The sequence below is a fragment of the Penaeus monodon genome, chromosome 32 (genome assembly GCF_015228065.2).
Source record: "Penaeus monodon isolate SGIC_2016 chromosome 32, NSTDA_Pmon_1, whole genome shotgun sequence".
NCBI lineage: Eukaryota > Metazoa > Arthropoda > Malacostraca > Decapoda > Penaeidae > Penaeus > Penaeus monodon.
In genome coordinates this window covers 35019369-35020223 of record NC_051417.1, presented here as the reverse complement: position 1 = coordinate 35020223, position 855 = coordinate 35019369, and the positions used below count along the sequence as shown (strand labels likewise).

At 53.8% G+C, this 855-nt stretch overlaps 1 protein-coding gene across 1 annotated transcript in view; it reads right to left on the bottom strand.

The window, feature by feature from the left end:
• Positions 1-596, bottom strand: part of LOC119593334 (cuticle protein CP1499-like) — a gene marked incomplete in the record, with an annotated part of 742 nt that extends 146 nt beyond the window's left edge. The window contains 2 exon segments of the mRNA XM_037942262.1: positions 8-411; positions 516-596. Coding sequence (XP_037798190.1) covers positions 8-411; positions 516-527 — 416 coding nt within the window.
• Between the last annotated feature and the right edge of the window lie 259 nt (positions 597-855).

Genomic DNA, 855 nt, shown 5'->3' with positions numbered 1-855 from the left:
GTTATACAGGCGGAAGAACTCAGCCTTTGCGGCCGACACTTCGGGGGTGTCGTGGACCTGGCCGGGGACACCGTAGCTGAGGGCAGCCTGGTGGACGACGGGGCCGACGGAGTAGCCAGCTGGGAAGCTGTGGTGCACAGCTGGCGCACTGTGGTGCACGGCGTAAGGGGTGGCGGGAGCGCCGTAGCGGAGGGCGGCGATGGTCGCCAGTTGATCCTGGTAGGCCCTGAAGAAGGCGCCACGAGCGGCGGCCACTTCGTAGGTATCGGACACGGGAGTGATGGTTCCGTCGACGCCGGCGGGGACGGTGGATGCCAAGGGCCCGACGTAGCGAGGCTGGACGTAGTTGTAGCCGTAGTTGTAGGCCTGCTGGAGGGAGGCGGAGCACACGCCCAGCACTGCCAACACAACCTGGGGAAGTTTGGGCAACGAGTAACAAATAGCAGATACGTGCAGAATATATAGATCACAACTTCGCGAATTAAAACAGCACAACCGACTTTGAGAAATCTTACCAGAGTCTTCATGATGCTTGTATGCTTGAGGCTTTACCCGAAGTGTGCAGTTCGGCCGCTTTTCCCCGCTATTTGTAGTCCCGAGCCGCCCGTGACTCGCGTGGGCGGGCCTTATTGTTTCCACAGTCTTTGACCTTGTGTGATCCTGATCCCAACTCTTTTATTACGGTTACTACATTTTTATATTGAGCTTATTTAGTCACGCAGTGCGCCGTGAATCATTTGGATAGGAAGTAATTATTTCCACAAGAATAGATATTTGCATTACTACCTCATATTCGCCTCACATTATTTTTTGCATATCACCTAAATATTCTATATAAAGCAAGAGAAGCAGAGA